This window comes from Grus americana, chromosome 11 (assembly GCF_028858705.1).
Source record: "Grus americana isolate bGruAme1 chromosome 11, bGruAme1.mat, whole genome shotgun sequence".
Lineage (NCBI taxonomy): Eukaryota > Metazoa > Chordata > Aves > Gruiformes > Gruidae > Grus > Grus americana.
In genome coordinates, this window is record NC_072862.1 from 13,074,644 (window position 1) to 13,091,694 (window position 17,051).

Here is a 17,051-nt window from a genome sequence, read left to right on the forward strand (position 1 = left end):
CTATAATGAATGACAGGGATTGCAGAGAGCAGGTTGGGCTTCACTTTGTGTTTGCCACAGTTGATATTCCAGCACAAGGAATTAATCAGAGGTTTGAGGAGAGACAAAAATACATGCATCCCCTTCCAGCCTTGCTGACCAGCTGTACTGAGGGGTGCTGTGTGCATGCTTACATAGAAGACTCGTGTGTGTTTTGCAGTAAAAGCTGAACAGTAATAATACTGATTTTTTTCTGGAGTGTCTGTCTTTTCTCTAAGTGGGAGAGAATGTTTGTAGAGGAATTTAGGCATCTCTGCTCTTTTGTTGTTTTTTTTTTTTTTGTGCTTCTTCCAGTCTCTTCCAAGCCAGGGACCTGTGTGAAAGTGCTGACGATTGAGCCCACAGGTAACTGCCGGCTGCAGGAAGATCTGGCTCTTCTAGCAGACTGCGCCCTGCCAGCCGAACTGCGGGTAGGGAGCATTTATACTACTACTGGTCTCTGTGGGGCTGTGATATGTGTTCACATGTGTTCAGGCTCATTCTCTCTGAGTTTAGTTCTTGCTTGTTTGCTGGTGCTCCGAATGCTGAAAGCCTTTTATTGCTTGGAAATGCTTAAAATCGTTTAATGAGGCTGTCAGCACGGGTCCTTTCCCTTGGATTTTTCCCCTGGCAGGGATCTCGATAAACAAAACCCTTGCTATGCGGTTGGTGGGGATTTCCCCACTGACTACAATGGGACAAGAGTTGGTCTCCAGCTCTTTTTCCTTCTTTCTGCCATCCTTCTTGAGTATCAGAAATGTTTTATCAGCAGGCATTGGTACCCGAAGGGACATGTAGGTGGAAGATGGCTTGCTGGGCTGGCTTGCTAGGAACTGACACCCTGCAGTGGAGAGGTGCTTTCCAACCCTGAAACTATTTCCAACAGAAATGTGAGTCCCTCTGAAGCGAATTTAACTTGACTGCAGTAGAATTGCTTTTCATAACTACATCTTGTTGACCCTTAGAAATAGCCCACAGGTTGATGATCGCTATATTAAAACACCATCAGTATTATTAATTAGGCTCAGATACGTAGATCTTCGCTCCCAATTGCAGGAGAACAGGCTAAGTATTAGTGATCTTCATTCTCCCTGCATCTGTTGTTTTCTGTAATATCAGCAGATTCACTTAGCTCTTAAGTCTGTCCTTTTTTCCCTTTCATACCAAGCACTGAATTTAATAACAGGAACTCATTTTAGGTGGCTGCTGTGCCCAGAGGTTGTATGACTGAGTGATGTAGCAAAGTTTATTGCCTTTTTTTCATTTTGTCCCCTGCCAAATAGACCTGCCTAGTGCAGAGAGCATTTGTGCGCATGCATGAGAGTGTGACTGACCTGCTGGATAAGGTTTTTTACCTTTAATAAGCCAGTGTGTTTTGTGCAGGCTTTTGGCCAGACATGTTTCTCTGAGTACAGAAATCTTTCCTATGTAACCTGCCTCCCCCAAATAACTGCATTTATTTGCAGCTTTCAATATGCCTTTCTGTACATTTTCAGGCTTTAAAGAGAGATGATACTAAAAGTAAGCCTCAGATTTACCTCTCTAAGAACTGAAAAAAAGATTGTGGGCCCCAAACCAGTGAGACTTACATAAATTTTAAGTCACTTCACAAATAAAAAGAATGTTTTCTGTTTGATTGCTTGTTCCCAGACTTCGATGACATGCTCCTGTTGGGTTAAGCTTTTCTTCTCAAGAGTTAGAAACACCTACCTTTTAATTCTTTCATGCATAACAGGAGCTGGAAGGAGAATATGAAACTTTGAATAATACAATCATCTGACAGTGCTGTGAATGCCTCTAAGCTGTGGTTTTCTTGCATTGTTCATAGATCAGAACGATGGCAGTCACAGCGTTTAGACTCATTATGGCTGTAAAATGAAGAGGGCATGGGCACACGCCTGTTCACTAGAGAATTTGTATGCCATGCACAAATGTGGGTGCTTTGTTTAAGCCTGAAATTCTAAAAGATTCCTGGGTGTTTTTTTCTTTCTGGGTTGTGTGTGGGGGTTTGTTGTTTTGGTTTGGTTTTTTTGTTAACTTACAAAGACTATATGAACAAAGCTCTTCATCCTATTGCCATTTATATCTCATCATAATGTTTGCAAATTGTTAAATTCTGTGAGTAGGCATCTTTGTTCTGGGACAGAGGAATCGCACATCCTTATTCTTACAGGGTTTGATGCCATACAAGGAATAGTATACAAAGTGTCTAACATAAAATGCCAGGAACAGGCACATATGCTTACATCCGTGTTCTTGAGTGAAACATACATTTTTTTTCCAGCCTATGCAGAACAAAATAGGTATTCAGCTTCTGGATAAAAGCCAGCATTTCTTGATAACAGTTCAGGTGATGATCAGAATTTGGCAAGAGACATTCTGCACTGCTGCATGTCATGTAATGCCATATTGCGTGAAATTGGGATGTATACAACTTTCTGTTTCACTATAAACAAATAATCTGCATGTAATGTCTTTGATGTTTGAATGATGCAGAAAACTCTATACATCCCAATTTCATAGTTCAGTAATATGCTTTATGACTAAAGCAATAATTAACATTTGCTATCCAATCACAGTTCATTATTTGTTTTTAGAGTGAGAACTGTCTATTCTTTGAACTCTTAAACATGTTTATAGTCTTGGTATCTTGTTTCTCATTCCTGTTTATACTTGAAAGCCTTTTCTCTTTCAGTGTTTGTTTTTAAAAGTGTGGTTGTTGTCGTTATTTTGTTTTAAACTAGTAATGACCAGAATTTTTCTGACCACAACAGCTGCTGCTTTGGTATGTTCTAAGAAAATTTAGCAGTGACAGATTTAAGTAAAATACCATCAAAAGCCAGGCAACTGTCAAAAACCACGTGGCTTTCCACTGTCTGCCTGCTTAGCTCTTCATCTCATGTCTGCCAGGTGGCCTCTGAGTTAGAGACTCCAGGGCTTCCAGTGTGTGAGACTGTAGGCACATTGTTTCCTTGTAGCTAGTTTTTTTCATTACGTTTTAACTGAAATCTTATTTTCCAAACCAAGATGAAATCAGACTTAAAAGGATCAGAGTTTGCTATGAAATAAATACTGTTCTCTCCATCTGTATTGACATTTGGTGTGGCTGCAAAAAAAATGTGACCATTTGTCCCTTTTGGGGTAAAACTAAATCTTGTAATGCTTAGAAAAAACAGTTGGAAACAACTAGATGGGTTCCATCTTGTCTCTCTCCACACCTGTGTAGTGTGGTTGTCCATGGCAATTATTCCTGTGCTTTGCTTTGCCCGTTTGGCAGAGGTAGATTAACTGAACTGTTTACAACATGCTTCCATTTTTTTTTTTTTTTTTTTTTTGTCCAATCCACTTGCATCTGGTTATGGGCTGGTAATCTTCTCTTGGATCTCTCACCCCTGTATTTTGTGTTGTAATTTATTTGTAATTTTCTTGCTGAGATAATCTGGCCAAGGTACAAACTGCTGCCGCTGATTTGTTTTGTATGTATTTTTTCCTCCACCAACATTTCTATTTAAGTGCTAATAGCAAATTCATAGCAGCAAATACTTGGTCCTCCACATGTGATGGGTGGAAGATCCTGTGAATGTTCAAGCAGTTTTATGCTATAGGTGTTGAGAACATTTCTGTATGGTGAATGAGTTATTGTGAATGTGTTTGCACCTCGTAGGCTAGACTGTTTTGTGCTTCCTGGGCAACATACTTAACTTTGGCACCTGTGCTTTGTCTGCACAGGGGTGTGCTAAGGAGGTTGTCTGAATGGGGGGGGGTTGGGAGGAATAAGCCACTTTTCTCCAGGGAGATTCTGAAAGGGAGATGAAATCCCTCAAGCTGACAAGGGAAGAGAGTAGAAGCAGTAGGGACGTAAAAGGGGATATTCTGCAAAGCCACTTCATGCTGAATAGGAACGACAAAGACATGAACCTGCTTTTGTAGTAGGCATTGGAAACGGCCTTGCAAACCAGAGCATCAGAGCGGGAACCAGGCAAGGCTAGAAGCAGGAAATGGAGCCCAGAGGAGTTTGTAATTCAGGAGACAAACTCTGAGACAAATAAAACTCCCATGTCCATTCCGGAGAGATGGATTCCTTCTAAAGCTTTACCTTTGGACAATGAAAGGGGAGCAAAGAAGGGATGCGCATAGGACATGTGGAGTTTATGTCTCAATTAAAAATCTTGTGCTACAAAGAGTGGCATCTTATCAAAGCCCATTTCTAGGTTTGTTTCACCTGTAATGTGCCTGCAAAGTTGTAGCCTTGAAAGTCATGTCAGAATTTCTAGGAAAGGACGTGGAAGCTGTGGGCATGGAAGGGTGGGGGTAGCAGCAAGGCAAACAGAGCAGGCAGTTGGATCGTGACTACTGCTTTTTGAAATGGGATGTCACAGAGAGCGTGGCTGCAGATCCCAGGCCGTGGTTTGTTCTCGTTTCTGTGCCTTGAAACATGAGGCATGGATAACAGCAAAATAGCAGCCTGGGGAATCTACAAATGGGACAATCTGATCTCATCTTCAGTGCTGGAGGTGCCCTTTGTGTTACAGCTGTATGAAAAGCAGGTAGTAGATCAGATGGGGAGTGTTCCTTGAATTGCTGCATCTCTTCTGAGAAAGGAGTTCCTCGATGGGGAAGGACTCACAGGGGAGAGGTGCTATGGAGAGGCAGCATTACTGTGACAGCCATGCGCACCATTTGAACGTCACTGGCCTTACACTCCTGTGATTAGGAACCAGAATCTGCCAAATGTTGCTGTGGACAGACAAAGAGCCTGGCAAATGGGTCCAGATTGCCATGTTCAGTGGTGGTGTGAGCTTTTGCCAGCTTGGTGCCTTGCCACATCCTAGAACCTGGTTCGTGAGAGAAACCCCACTGCACGCGAACTGAGCTTGGCTGAGCACCCAGCCCGGTGTGTTGCAGGCTGTGTCTTTGTTTAGTTCGGGAGGGAGGAGTCATCTGGCTCCTCCATAAAGCTGAAAGTCAGTTGCTTTCAGTTAGGATGGAGGCAGGCATGTTGGAAATGGTGCTTAGGTAGTCTGTGACTAATTGTCACGGTCATGCCAAGGTTTTCCCAGGTGCAAACTTGGCATGTAACTTTCCTGGATGAGAGACAGCGGTAACAAACTCCTTGGCTGAGGCAGCTCAGGGGCATGTGTTTGGAAAGCAAGAACCAGGGGAAACTCTTGTTTCCAGAGATTAATTGTCTTGGTTACATGACTGTGAATATAATTTTTTTTTTTTCTGCAATTGAATTACCCTGTATATAGGATAAGGTGAAAATTAAAATGTTTGGAAGTTTCATTTTAAAATAACATAAGGCCAACAGATTTTTTTAGGGTGTGGGGGGGTATGTGTGTGTGCTGTCTTTGTTGGCATGTGGGACTGGGAGGAGGTGTGTTGGTGTTAAAATAATCCACCAGGGTATTAATACTGCAGCAACGCTATCTTTGGCTGCAAATCAAACGAGAAATTTAAAATGTGCTTTAGAAATGTTGGATTATGCAAGTGAGGCAGTAATTGTAGCCAAACCATTTCAAACTGGTGTATACCTCTGTGTAATCTATACCTTAAAACATCTACCTGTACATCTACACAATAAAGGGCTAGTCCTAAGCTCTAGCATGCTTATCATACACACTACATGAAGTAAACTTCACCTCTGCTTGGTTATCTGCCTCATTAGGTAGCACAGAAGTGCTTTCCAGAGGTGTATGGAGGGTCAGGGATTTTCCGTGGATAAGGGAGGCAGCTGCAACTTGTACCAGGAATATCTCTATCAGGAGTGCAAGAACTCCAGTTCCTCACGTTGAAATCAGTGTTCAGAGCATCTCTGCTCTGCACTGTGCGGAGGGAATGGATGGACAGTTGCTTCTCGGAAGGCCAAGAAGTCCAAACTTGGGCCCCTGAGTGTGTTTAAAGCACGAATGTTAAAGGTAGGGTTTTCTGGTTTCTCTTCCTAGGTTGGTTTTGGGGAGTTGCCGTTTGACAGCACTGACAACTTTAACAGTTGTCCCGATGTGTGTTTCCGGGTGGCAGATTACAACTTTTTGTGCCATAAGGTATGTGCTTTGTGCTATACGTTATTGTCCTCCCTTTCTGCCATGAGTCTAGTCTACCTGTCTCCCCTACTCATCCAGTGCTGGATATGCTCTGCAGAAGCAACATTGCCTCATCAACTGGAAAACCAAAAGTTTTATTACAGCTGGAAACTATATTTAAAGCATTTAACAAAACAGCAAGCCCTGCCTTTCTTGCAGAGGTGAGGAAATAAATTTATGGATTCAGCTACAACATTCACAGCTGCAAAATCTCCTACTGCTGGCTTGTGAGTTCAGTGTCTGGAGAGGGGAATGTTTGATCTGCAAGTAAACAGCAGTAAGAATGGATTTTGAGATCCAGCCTCAACTCAAACTCCTGCCCTAATGCCATGCTATTTTCAAATCTCTTAAGTTTACAAATTGTTGGTGGTTGTTTGTTTGTTTGGTTTTTTTTTTTGTTCTGAGGGTAGGTATGGATAGAAATAAGGTATGGAACAATGTTGGAGATGCAGCTTCAAAATATAGGGAGAATCAGAGTTACAGAGCCTTCTGAACTTCTGAAATATCTTTGAGCTGCTCTGACAGCTGGTTAGTAGTGCTGTTTGGCTTGGTGCACCAAGAAAGATGCTAGTGTTTTGGTCTTTCTTCCCTCTTCAGGCATTTTTCTGTGGTCGCAGTGATTATTTCAAAGCCCTTCTTGAAGATCATTTCAGCGAGAGTGAGGAGCTGCAGACGCAGCCCAGCATCCCTGTGGTGACTCTCCACAACATCTCAGAAGACATCTTCATCCGGGTCCTCTACTACATCTACAGTGATGATACAGAGGTGAGGCCAGCCATGGAGCCTTTCCTCCTGTGCTGGTTAATTCTGGAGGTGTTCACTGCTGTGTTTTGCTACAGCATCTGGAGGGGGGGGTGTGTGTGTGTGGTTTCTCAAATCCTACTGCTCTACTCTGCTATCTCACTTCTGTCTCAGGCACCCACATGCTGGGACGTGCTGTTAGCCAGGCAGGGATCTCGTTTACGTGCATGGCGTTCAGGAAGCAAATCCCTAGTCTTTCATCCCATAACAAAAATTTGGAATTTAGGTTGCACATTGTATGTTGGCATGATAAATGCAGAGGTTTGCAGATTTCCCCCTTAGGCTCTGTGGAAGGGTAAGGTGAGCAGCTGCCAGTAGATGGCAGATTGAACGCATTTGGATGTGTGGAAAGGTCGAGAGATTCTGCTTATTTACTCCTGGCATCATAGCCCACTTTTCCATTTGTAGCAAGTTGTCATTTCCACTGTTATTTATTGCTGGGGTGGACAAAGGTTCCACTGGGAGACCAACGCCTTGTTGTGCTCAGTATTGCAAGCAGTAACAAAATGGCCCTAACCCACCTAGCTTTCAGGCTAATGGAAGGTGCAGCAAATCTCAGCGTTTAAGCAGCTTCCTGCTTTGGTTTTGTGGCAAATGCTTTCAGCAGATCTAGCTACAAGATGCCAGAACACATTCTGGCATTAGGGCAGTGATCAGAGACACTGCTGCACCTGCCAGTGTCACTTCTTCCAAGCAGTATTTGTGCTCTGGGTTAGGTGCCACATACAGAAAGTGCATGCAGCTGTGACCTTGTTTCTGCTGATCCGTTCACCTCCGGGTAGCATCAGGGAACGCGCAGTAGGGAGAGATGTATTTAGTGGTAGCAAGGGCAGGATTGCCATTGGTATGCCAGAGAGCAGATGCTTCACTTGTCTGCTCTCTTCCCTCAGTCATGTGCTGAAAGGGCAGGCAGAGAGGGAAAGAAGCATGCAGGGTTGTGAAGACCCTCCTGATGCTGTGACTCATGATGGCTCACGGGAAGGATGTTTCCCAGGCAGCCATCCCTTTCCAAGGGGTGCGTCAGCTGCTCTTTCTGGATTTGGAGCAGGAGGACAGGCCAAGAACAATGTATAGGAGTTGAAAGGGTTTTGCTCGTGTGTTTTCTATGCAGGACGGTACCATCGCAGAAACTAGCTTGGATTTCAAAGTGAGCAGCCAAGCTATGAGCTTCTGTAGAGAGTTCATCTGTCATGAAAAACTACCAGGAATAATGGTCAGGAAAACAGGAATATAGCCCAAGTTCGACACTTACATACAGAGTGTTCTCCAGCCAAGTGTCAGCACTCCCTGTTCCACTAGACTTTTTTCAAAGTCTTTGTCTCTTTGCCATGTAGTAGTGATAGTGCTTGTAGTTGGAGGGAAGAGTGTGTGTGGAGGACAGAAAGGGTTCCAGGCAGAAAGAGAAGTTGCTGATCAGAGTTTTTGTGTGGGCTCAAGGGGAGCTTTTGGAGGAACGCTTGCCAGGTTTGTCCTTGATCAAGCATTTGAGAGCTGCTGCCATCAATAGTACTGACTTAAATGCCTCCAACTCATGTAGTTCTTGGAGCTTATGAAAGGACAAAGCAGCAGCTTTGTTACACCACTGTGGCACTATAGCATTCATGGCATCCCTCTAATACATCTTGCATCCTTCTGCACAGCTGTTGCCGGATGTTATACAACTGAGACATTTGTTGTGAGTAGTCTCTCCAAACACCGGTGCAGACAGCTGTAGAGGAGGAAATAATCAGCCTTTTGCAGTTGTCAGAGTGAGCAACCACATGTGTAGAAGTAAATAGCAGTGGTTTTGCTGCTGACCAGTTATCAGGGCAGTGGACCACGCTGTGCCAGAGTTACCATTGCTCAATCTAGACTAGTGTGGCTTGGTCTCTAGATACAAGTGATCTCGTCTCCTCCACAGCCAGGATATGCTGCATCCTGCAGATTTGCTGTTAAAATGGATGTGGGTAACTGCTCTTTGCACTTCACATTAGCAGGAACAGAACTGTGCAGAGAGAGGCTCTAGTTCCAGGTTAGTGACGCAGATGGCTGACTAAAATAAGATTTGCCCAGCCAGGGGAAAGAGACTGAGTGAAGCTGGAGGTGGTGTATCCAACATTATCTACAGCATTTTTTATCCTCAGATCACTTGCAAGGAACAAAAGTACTTAAGAGGAAATGGGAGGATGGTTCTCTAGCTCAAGAGCCTGAAAAGGCCATTCACAACAGTGTAAGCTTGAGTGTCTGGTGCATGAATTTAGTTCAGTTTGAATGCCTGCTCAAGCTCCAGTAGTATTTGATGTGCAGAGTTTGTTCCTTACCTAGTTGGGCCTCACCTACAGTTTTCTGTCCTTGGCTGTATCCCTCTGCCAAGGAGGTTGTGCTGGCTGAGTTAGAGCCAGTCTGAGGAAGGAACTTAAGAGAGTTTTGCATGTTTTTTACAAAATGCAAGTCCAGCAGTACAAAATGGGGGGAAAAGTCCTAGTGGGGACAAGGTGCTCTATCCTGCCAGCCTGTTCCATGTGTCTCTTTGAAGGGCTTTCAGTACCTGTGGTAAAAGCTACCTCCTTCCACTGCCACACTGAACATTTCTTAGCAGCCAGCTTTTGGCTGCACTTCAGCGTTTCAGCATTGCTTTGTGCTTAGCTAGAGGGGTTAGCTGCAGCATGGCGAACTTCTTGCTTTGTGCTGAGCAAGCTGCCTCTGCAGCATTTTAAGTTCCTCTGTGGTAACTGAGTGGAACACCTAGCCCTGAAAGATTGAGCTTCTGTCTCTCCATAGTACTGTTAACACTTGTCCGGTAATGAACCGAACAACACTTCAGGGAATCTCTGCTAAAACGCAAGAGAAGGCGGCAGTTTGCCAGAGACAAGTGAAGTGGGTAGGCCTGGACAGTAATCCCCCTCTTTCCATTGCCAGCTGTCCCCGGAAAATGCCTACGACGTGCTGTGTGTGGCAGACATGTACCTGCTGCCTGGGCTCAAGCGCCTTTGCGGCAGGACCTTGGCTCAGATCCTTGATGAGGACAACATTGTCAGCATCTGGAGGATTGCAAAGCTGTTCCAGCTGACCCGGCTGGAGGACCAGTGCACGGAGTACATGGCAAAGATCATCGAGAAGGTAGCAGAAACAGCCCCCACTGTGTACTTACCACATGTGCCTGTAAATCTAACTGCACAGTGAGCTGTAGATACAACAGATTTAATGGTTGTACTTTGGTCTGTAATAAGTAGTTGCCCTCTCTGGTTTAATGTGCTTCCTGAAAATGAGCAGCGGTTAAGTAGCAAAGCACGTGGTGAGCTAGGGCAGGGGGCAGGAGTTGTGGCAGTATCTGATGTTGCTGCAGTAAGTCAAGATGCTGGTGGCTGTCTAGCACGTCCCTGTGGACTGAGAGGTGAAAAACCTGCCCAAAAAGTTCTGCAGGTGCCATGGGCAGGTGACTTTCACCGAGCTTTCAGCCACTGTGCCCAGAGCAACAGTGGTGTTGCCTGAATATACCAGCTGCAGCCTGGAGAACCCAATGGGGTGTGCAAGGGAGCTCTCTGCAGGAAATGTTTTTTGGTGTTTGCTGGAGGGAGATCATCCTGGCACAACACTATAGAAAAGAGTAATCAGTGTGATCTCTACTCTCCTCCAGGATGACAAATCTAACAGTTGGGGCTTCCACAGGGGAAATTTGGCTGTTAAACAGCCAGAAGTAATGAATCTAACGCTGAAATTTTCTTTATAGGGCTCCATTTAAGTGTAATCCTGAGTTACTATCGTTTGAAGTTTTCAGGACTTGTGGAGAAAGTTGCCATACGGAAGGATAAAGTAGAATCCATGGGGTGTTTTTATCCTGAGACAGGTCTTTATAAATGGCTAGTACAGTTCACATGGGAATGTAACATTTTCACCTGCAGCTTGAAAGGTGTGAAATTCTTTTTGGCATGTGAAAACAGTGAAGGAAATGATTCTGGGGCTGTTATTTTGTTCAGTGTATAGCTTGGGGATGATAGACACATCAGCATCCACCCAGATTCTGACTTCTGAAAAAGGGATTTGGTTTGAAAGCTGATGAATATCCTAAGGAGTAATCAGGCAAGGTTGGAGTTTGCTTGTGTTCGCCTTGCATTCCTCTTCTCTAGCCTGAGTGGAAGTCCTCGGGCCTAGCATTGGCAATGTGCCTTCCTAAGGGTGTTGGCACAAATGGAGCCACCCCAGCTGTTCAAACATTGGCAGCTGCCAGCATCTTGTGGAGATGCACTGATGATGGCAACAGGGAGAGCTTTTGGCAGTACATGTAGCATAGAGCAGGGCTCAGCAACCTGCCGTGCCCAGGCACAGTTCAGTAGCATAGACAGAAGGAAGCTGCCTCTCACCCTTCAGCACACCACATGTTCCTGGGGAACTTGATGCAAAATCATTCATGGGTGACCTGATTCTGTCAGGCTGGGCACACAACAGAGCAGCTGCCTTGCTGTGATCTGCTGGTCGGCTGGTGGTGGTGGGGCTGAGAGCCATGGTGGGGGATAGAGTCATCTGCGGCTCCTGGTTCTGAACTGGGCACAAGCATCTGGTGTCCTGCCTGTTGCAAGACATTTTCCAAAAGTGTCTGGCAGCTGGAGAGCCTTTCTGGAGGGAATGTTATGTATATGCGTGTGCCCCAATACCAGAATTACGGATGCTTAGTTAGTGGGTATTACAGTGCACTGTTTTAGATGCAGATTGCTTAGTTGTGACCATGTATTGTTGGAATATTACCGCCTCCCTCGGATGAGTGGCAGGGTGCGTTTCCAAGTGGTGTCTGTAGGAGACATAGGAAGATTTGGATCTCCATGTACCCCTAGCATTCCCTTTCCTTCAGTGAGATCCCTCAGCAGTGGCTGAGCCCATTATCCCAACCCTTTAGATCTCTTTACCTGCTGTCTTTTCTTCCTAATGGCTCTCTTTTCCACCCCCTCCAGCTGGTGGAGTTGGAGGAGTTTGTGGCCGCTGTGAAGGAGAATGCGGAGGCTGTGGAGGAACGGCAGGAGACTGACTCCATTCCTCTGGTCGATGACATCCGTTTCCACATCACCAGCAATGTGCAGACTTACAGTGCCATTGAGGAAGCCAACCAGAAACTCGAAGCTCTGGAAAACCTCCTGGCCAGTATCGGGCTTGAGTGCTGATGTGTGCAAACCCTGCCTGTCGTATGCAGCCTGCGTAGCGCCCACTGGGTTGGCTCGGAGCGCAAGAACATCCAAGTCTCTGAATGTCTCTCTTCCCCTTCTTTGTCCTCCTTCCCATCCACTTTCAGGCATGGTTCCTTTTTAATTTATTTTTGTCTGGACATTTGCATGTCTTTTTTGTGTTTGGTTTTATTTTGGGTTTTGTTTCTCCTTTCAGAAGTAGCTCCCAAAGCTCAGCCCGAATCAGTAGCTGCTCCTTCGTGCAATACAGTGTGGACAGGAGACTGCAAGCTGTTGGGGGTAGTAAGGGAGCTGTTCTGGGGGACTTGCTACTGCCTGGTGTTAGGGCCCATCCTGTTCTGTTGCCCAACAACACACGTCTGAAACTGGTTCATGCCAGGATATTTTTTGAATTGCCACCAGCAGAGGAAGAAAACTGGATTAAAGTCTCCAAATAAGTACAGTGGAAGGGAGGTGGCCTTTCTTTCACTGTCAGCATTATGAGATTGGCAAAAGTGGGCAGTGCTTCCCTAACAGGCGCACAGGAGTACTTGGCTGTGTGGAAGGCACTGTCTTCACCTGCCCTTCTAGTTCTTAGATAAAAAAACCCAAAATGATTTCCAGGTCTTCCCTAGCTGTTCATTGCTTTGAAGTGCTCAGAATTTAAAAACTTTGCTTTCTGAACAAACATCTTTGGGAATACAGGAGAGACCAGAGTTCTTCTGTTCTTAGAAAGCAGTAGCTTTCAATGCATAATAAATGGAGAGCACCCCTTTTCTTCCTAGCAGGGGAAAGAAACACCTTCTTCTTGAAAATAGCACTTTTCCCTTTCTTTTTGTCCATTGTGGTAGAGCAAAACTGACTTGCTGGTGGGTCAGGGAAGAGGGGGTCACCAGAAATCTTTTTTAAAAGGAAAAGGGGCCTTTTGGGTCTCTCGCAGGGCAGCTGTCCCACTTGTCGACCTTCTGGCTTTGCTCAGCCTTGAGCCTTGTAGCTCATTGTTCTCCAGGAAATTCACTGTTTGTACTAATGAATGTTTTTGAATCTGTGTTCTGCAGTAGGTCGTGTTATCTCGTGTTGTCTCCCTAGACTCCTAATGAGGGTAATGATGTTCTTTTTCCTTGGCACTAATCAGCAGGCAATACCCCTGCATAAAGCTTGCCTTGCCAAATAGGTTGCTCTCAGAGCTGTTCATCTGCAGAATGGCATGTTACGAGAGTCTCAGGTCTCCAAGGCACAGGCCAGGCATCTTTTGCCGTGCTGTGAGTTGGGAGGGAGAAGAGGTGTTGTGTGAAGCACATAGAGAATCTTGCACAGGCAGTGGGCTGCCATTACTAACGCATATTGTCATTTTGGTCACTTTGTGGGGCAAGAGCTTGAAATAATCCATGTCAGGTGTGCTTTTAGTGTTTGAGGTGGGAACTGGGCACGGATTCCCTGGCAGCTTCAGGGTGTTGTTTTCTGTAATGGTAGTGGTGCTTCACAGGGATAAGGAAAGGGTTTGGAGATCCAGTGTTTAGCAGGGACTTGCTTCAGGTGTGGATGTGCTGGGAGGATGGGTTTCTCTGCTAATCTCACCAGGTAAGAGACTGATGCTCCCACATCGTGTGAGAACTGCAGCCTTACTGCCTCTGCTCAGAGCATCTGCCTGTATCCGTTGAAGCTGTTTGCATGTACGTGGGCAGACTTTGGGCACCACTTGCACTAGGTAGGCTGGGGTCGGTTGCGGTGAGGAGGGGGCACTGGGGTTTGGCTGCTGCGCTTGTGAGAAGCTGGACTTTGGCAAATCACTTGTCAGGATTGAGTTGCGCTCAACAGAAGCTGGGGACAGAGCTGGTGGGGCAGGAATGAGGTGCACCAGCTTAACTGGACCCTAGATGCTTGTGCACTTTGTCATCTGTATTTAACTGGTTTCTCTTGCAGAACAAGTCTCTTTGGGGCAGGGGATGGTGGTTGCAGGGCTATTCAAGCAGGGCATGCTTCAATTCTTCTGTTTCAAAATGCTTGTGGTTTGTTTCCTGCAGCCATATTAGGGTAAGGGAAGAGGATGCATCCCTGCAGGGGTGTGCTGCTGTATGGAAGCAGGGAGCAGCAGGAGCGTGCTTCTGTTCATGGGGGGTGACATGGACAGGAGCTGTGTGTTTGTTGGGTTGATTTGTGGAATGTATCCCTGTCCATCTGTAAGCTTGGTGTGGCTTTGACAGGACCACCAAAGAGCCCAGAACAACTTGAACTGATAAGGGCATCTCACTAAACTTGGGGAGGGGAAGGGCTATTGAGAAAGCTTTAATATGAAATCCCATATATTTTGGGGAAAGCAGGGTGGAAGCAGTACTGCCTGTTTTCTTGCTCAGTGGAGTGTCAGGCTCATGAAAGCCTGCTACAGAAACCGACAGCTTAACCCAGCTGGTTCAGTTCCCCTGCGTTTCTTCTCCCTTTATGGCTGAAGATGACACTGAACATAAGCAGGATGTTTAGTTTATCACATCCCCTCTGCTCCTCCTGCATAAATTCCTCATCTGACACCTTAGTAGTCGGCTTTCCGCAGCAGTGGTTGTGACAGCCCTGCACAAGTCTTGCACGGAGCCACCAGAGAACAGAATGTGGCCTTTGCCTTCTGCTTGTACTGAACGAGATGCAGAAACGGGATTACCGAGGAATGTGCTAATGCTTTTCTCTGCAGATGCCTCAGCTGCTGAAGCAAAATGGACACTGGTAGTGGGCAAAGCAGGAGGAAGGCAGAGGAGGGGCAGCGGTGCTGGGAAGCATTTTCCATATGGCTGCTCTTGAATAATTCCATTCCTGCATCCTTAAGCGTGGAGCAAGTGAGGCTGCAGTTGTACACGTGGGAGGAAAGGTCAGCGTGGCCTTTTGATCTGCCTCCCTGGTAGCACCGTTCCACGTGGGCTGCCAAGCAAACGCCTCATCTGTCTGCGTGCACTTAGTGGTCACATCTGTGAGCCCTGTCAGACTGTCCAATTACTCGGGGTCCTTTAACCCCCCCCATCCCATTTGGCAAAATAGGGCTATCAAAAAGCATGCATAAGCAGATGGTCAGCATGCAGACAAGCTCTCTAATTAGGATGAGCCAGGTCAAAAACTTAGATTTGAATTCACTTTATTCTTGCTGCAAATAATTTTATCACGAAATAAAAACCTTTTGATTTTTCTTCTGTTGCCAGTGTCCTTTTTGTGTTCTGTTGCCTCTGTCCTTTTTATTTACTACTAGTCCCTTGTCGAATTAAGATTGTAAAATTTAATCAGAGCAACAATATATTTAAGAAGAAATGTGTAAGCATGTGTGCAGCAATAAAATAGTATATTTCACTATATCTGTTCCTGCTGTGGCCTCTTTGTTACCAACAGACAACATCAGCATGGCTTTATTTCTGAAAGGACTTGGTGGGCTCCTTCAGCTTATTTTCCTGCACATGGGCCAAGGGCTGGCTCTGCACCACCTGTCTTCCAAGCACTGAGGAAAGCATGACTCTGCTCTCCTCCCTTGGTGACCTGTTTGTACAGTCCTGCCAGAGCATGGGCGTAAAGCATTGACTTGTTTTTACTGGCTCCTTTCTCCCAGGATTACTCGATTTCACTAGCAGCACCGTGGCACAGGCTTGGTCAGCGTGGTGGTGGTCTGTCAGGGAGGTGATGTTTATCTTGGAAAGTTGCCTTGGGCAGCCCCTGACAGGTAAGTTGTCTGTCCCTCCCTCTGTTGTCACCCTGTGCCTCTGTCATTGCTGATTCTCCATTAAATCCAAGGACTGAGATTTCTCAGCCTCTGCTTCACTCTGACTTGTGCAGTGCGCTCACAGAGCCTCTGAAGCGTGTGTTTTCTCCAAAACCTCAAGTCTGCTTAAAAGCCCGGGCAGTCCTTCCTTTCTTCTCTGAGGACACAGATGCTTATGTTCTCTTTTGCCTTCTTGTATCTCTGGGTGGCTGCAACGGTGTTGGTGGCAATAACCGAGCTGTCTGTGTGCAGCCCCTGTTGACTGCAGAGCGTGACTGGCATTCAGGGAATGAGGATCCAAGCCCATCCCTTGTGTAGGAATGTGCAGTTTTTGGAGGGGGGGATGCTAATAGCATTTGCATGACTAATGCTGTTGAAGGGAGGGACTGGGCTTTTGGAAAAGTTCAAGCACTAATCAGACTTTTGGAACTCAATAAACAGTGCTCACAAGGAGCATCAGTGTGCTGTGAGAGCCTGGAGTAAATGATGAGCTGCTTAAGAGGCTTGAGCTGCTCCTGTTGGTGGTCATGGTCAAACTGTGGAGATGGCACCTTCCCACCTAACAGCTTGCAGTCGGTGTGCGTTGACAGACTGGTCTGCTCAGGGTGACGCTGTTTCTTTCTGTCTGCGCTCAGCTCCCAGGGGTGGACAAACCAAGGGCTGGTGATGGGAAACAAAGGCTTGACTCAGTTCTCTGCTCTGGGGGTGGGGGTGCTAGCAGAGCGGCTTTTTGTTTTACCTTCTAAGCTAAAACAGATTTGACATAACAAATTTATTAAGATAAGAGAGGCCACACTGGCAAATCATTTGTCAGAGTTGGAGCCTGTTTTGAATAAAGGTGCTGGCTCTGCCGGGGTTACTGCCTGCCCCAAAGAGGTGCTGAGGGGGAAGGGCAGAGAACTCCTTTTCTGGGATAGCAAATGGTTTCTAGGGTTTTAGGTAGGAAATCAGAGGTGGGTTATTGGCAATAACCAAGGCAAGGGCTGCAAAGAGGCAGAGTGTTAATTAGGGGACCACAGCCGCATTTGGGTGCAGCTATGGACATGCAGACCCTTAAAGCCAAAGCCAAGCTGCAAGCTCCGAGCTCCGTGTGATCAGCATCTGGGGAAGGGGGCAGGCATGCACATGCCTTTCATTTTTCCTAGTTGTGGTTAACTTTGTAAGCCCACAGGTTTGGGACAAGGTTTGAAGGGCATTTGAGGAGACTAAAGAAAGCCTTGGAAGAGGATCAGTACCCATCCAAAGAGCTAGCTCTGGTCCCGAGGGTCTGGCTGCTCAGTTCCCAAA

General features: G+C 46.0%; 1 protein-coding gene across 1 annotated transcript in view; it reads left to right on the forward strand.

The window, feature by feature from the left end:
• ABTB1 (ankyrin repeat and BTB domain containing 1) overlaps window positions 1–15,364 on the forward strand; it is a 28,994-nt gene extending 13,630 nt beyond the window's left edge. Inside the window, exons 8-12 of the mRNA XM_054838495.1 lie at window positions 334–449; window positions 5,964–6,062; window positions 6,699–6,866; window positions 9,801–10,001; window positions 11,828–15,364. Coding sequence (XP_054694470.1) covers window positions 334–449; window positions 5,964–6,062; window positions 6,699–6,866; window positions 9,801–10,001; window positions 11,828–12,034 — 791 coding nt within the window. The 3' untranslated portion in view covers window positions 12,035–15,364. The remainder of the gene's footprint in view (window positions 1–333; window positions 450–5,963; window positions 6,063–6,698; window positions 6,867–9,800; window positions 10,002–11,827) is intronic.
• Window positions 15,365–17,051: the final 1,687 nt, after the last annotated feature.